At 42.8% G+C, this 1,592-nt stretch overlaps 1 protein-coding gene across 1 annotated transcript in view; it reads left to right on the top strand.

Moving 5' to 3' along the window:
- Positions 1-1,302: 1,302 nt before the first annotated feature.
- The window catches only part of NUF2 (NUF2, NDC80 kinetochore complex component), a 13,770-nt gene continuing 13,480 nt past the window's right edge, over positions 1,303-1,592 (top strand). The window contains exon 1 of the mRNA XM_009892830.1: positions 1,303-1,373. Coding sequence (XP_009891132.1) covers positions 1,314-1,373 — 60 coding nt within the window. The 5' untranslated portion in view covers positions 1,303-1,313. The remainder of the gene's footprint in view (positions 1,374-1,592) is intronic.

The following is a 1,592-nucleotide window of genomic DNA, read 5'->3' as shown; positions in this document are numbered from 1 at the left end:
GATTAGGTTTTTCCGGTTACGAGGAAAGGCTGAGAGACTTGGGTCTCTTTAGTCTAGAGAAAAGAAGATTGAGGGGGGATCTTATTAATGCTTACAAATACCTAAAGGGAGGGTGCCAGGGGGATGGGAACAGTCTCTTCAGTGATGCCTAGTGATAGGACAAGAGGTAGTGGGCACAAACTTGAACATATGAAGCTCCGTCTTAATGTGAGGAGGAACCTCTTTACTTTGAGGGTAGTGGAGCCCTGGCACAGGCTGCCCGGGGAGGTGGTGGAGTCTCCCATTCTGGAGATATTCAAAATCTGCCTGAATGCCATCCTGTGCAACCTGTTGTAGGTGACCCTGCTCTGTCGGAGGGGTTGGATTAGATGATCTCCAGAGGTCCCTTCCAACCCTGACCATTCTGTGATTCTGTGAGTTATAGGGCTAAACCTAGAGCTTCTCCTCTCTTCAGCTCGAGAGAAGCTTGCTCAAGCCTCACCTGGACGGGGGTAGGTTCATAAACAGACAAACATGAAATTACACAATGTGTCTTTCTCAGTTTTGTGGGAACTAGGTTAAAATAGCCATTCTGTTTGGCATAGTGTTGTAGTTTCAACAGCTTAGTTGATTAACTAATGCCTTTAAACCAATCCTGTAAAAAGCAACCCCTCCCTGCTTCATCCCCTTGTTTCTTGTATTGCCCTGAACGATAACGTTAGTACAGATTTGCAGTCTCCTCAACCAAACAGAAGTGGCTTTAAAACTGAATTGATGCCTCAGTGTGATTTCTTAAGCTGCTTATGTAAGTGCTTGTGCCTGCTGAAGGAGGAGGCTTGACCTGCTCATTTAGGGAATGCTGGGATGACTGTTTTTAAGAAGCAGGATTGATTTGAATCGATCGGGGATTAGTGCTGTAAATGAATAATTGTTTGGTCTGTAGGTATTTTTTGCCCCTCCATTTTAATAATGTGATGAAGGGCACTCTTTGCTATGGGATTACAGTTTTTGTGACCGTTTTTAGATTTTGGTGTCACTTGGTTTGGAAACTGCTCAGTGAACAGCAATGTAATGAAAGACAAGGTATAGCTGTGGCAGTTAGGGCTGAAGTTGTCTGAGCCGATTGCTGTCTCTTATAACTGTATTATGAGATAGTAATGCTTGAACTGCAAACTATTGGAACGTAAAACTTGTTAGTCTTGGTAGCTCAGTGAAATTGGTCTTCATGTGTTAAAGGCATAGCTACTTTTATGGCCTAGTCTGTGAGCCCTGAATAATCAACGATATGGAATACTGATTCACGTCCTTTCTTATTGCAGCCTGAAGTTTTACACATGATTTACATGAGAATCCTGCAGAAGGTATATGGAATCCGCCTGGAGCATTTCTACATGGTACGTCTGTAGTGGCAGGTGTAATGAAATGTGACATGAAAAAAAAAAATTGTACTTGACAAACTACATGTTGAAGTATCTCCCTCTTATCTTCTCACTAGCAAATGGCAAGTAGCTTACTGTTTTGTATGTTGTAATTGTGTGAACAGGAGCTTGGAAATTTTGCCTCTGTTGCGGAAAACTTGTGTGTGAGATGCTGTATACCCATGGGCATTTGCG

The sequence above is a fragment of the Charadrius vociferus genome, unplaced genomic scaffold (genome assembly GCF_000708025.1).
Source record: "Charadrius vociferus isolate BGI_N301 unplaced genomic scaffold, ASM70802v2 scaffold39, whole genome shotgun sequence".
NCBI classification, from domain to species: domain Eukaryota; kingdom Metazoa; phylum Chordata; class Aves; order Charadriiformes; family Charadriidae; genus Charadrius; species Charadrius vociferus.
This window is presented reverse-complemented; position numbering and strand designations above follow the sequence as displayed.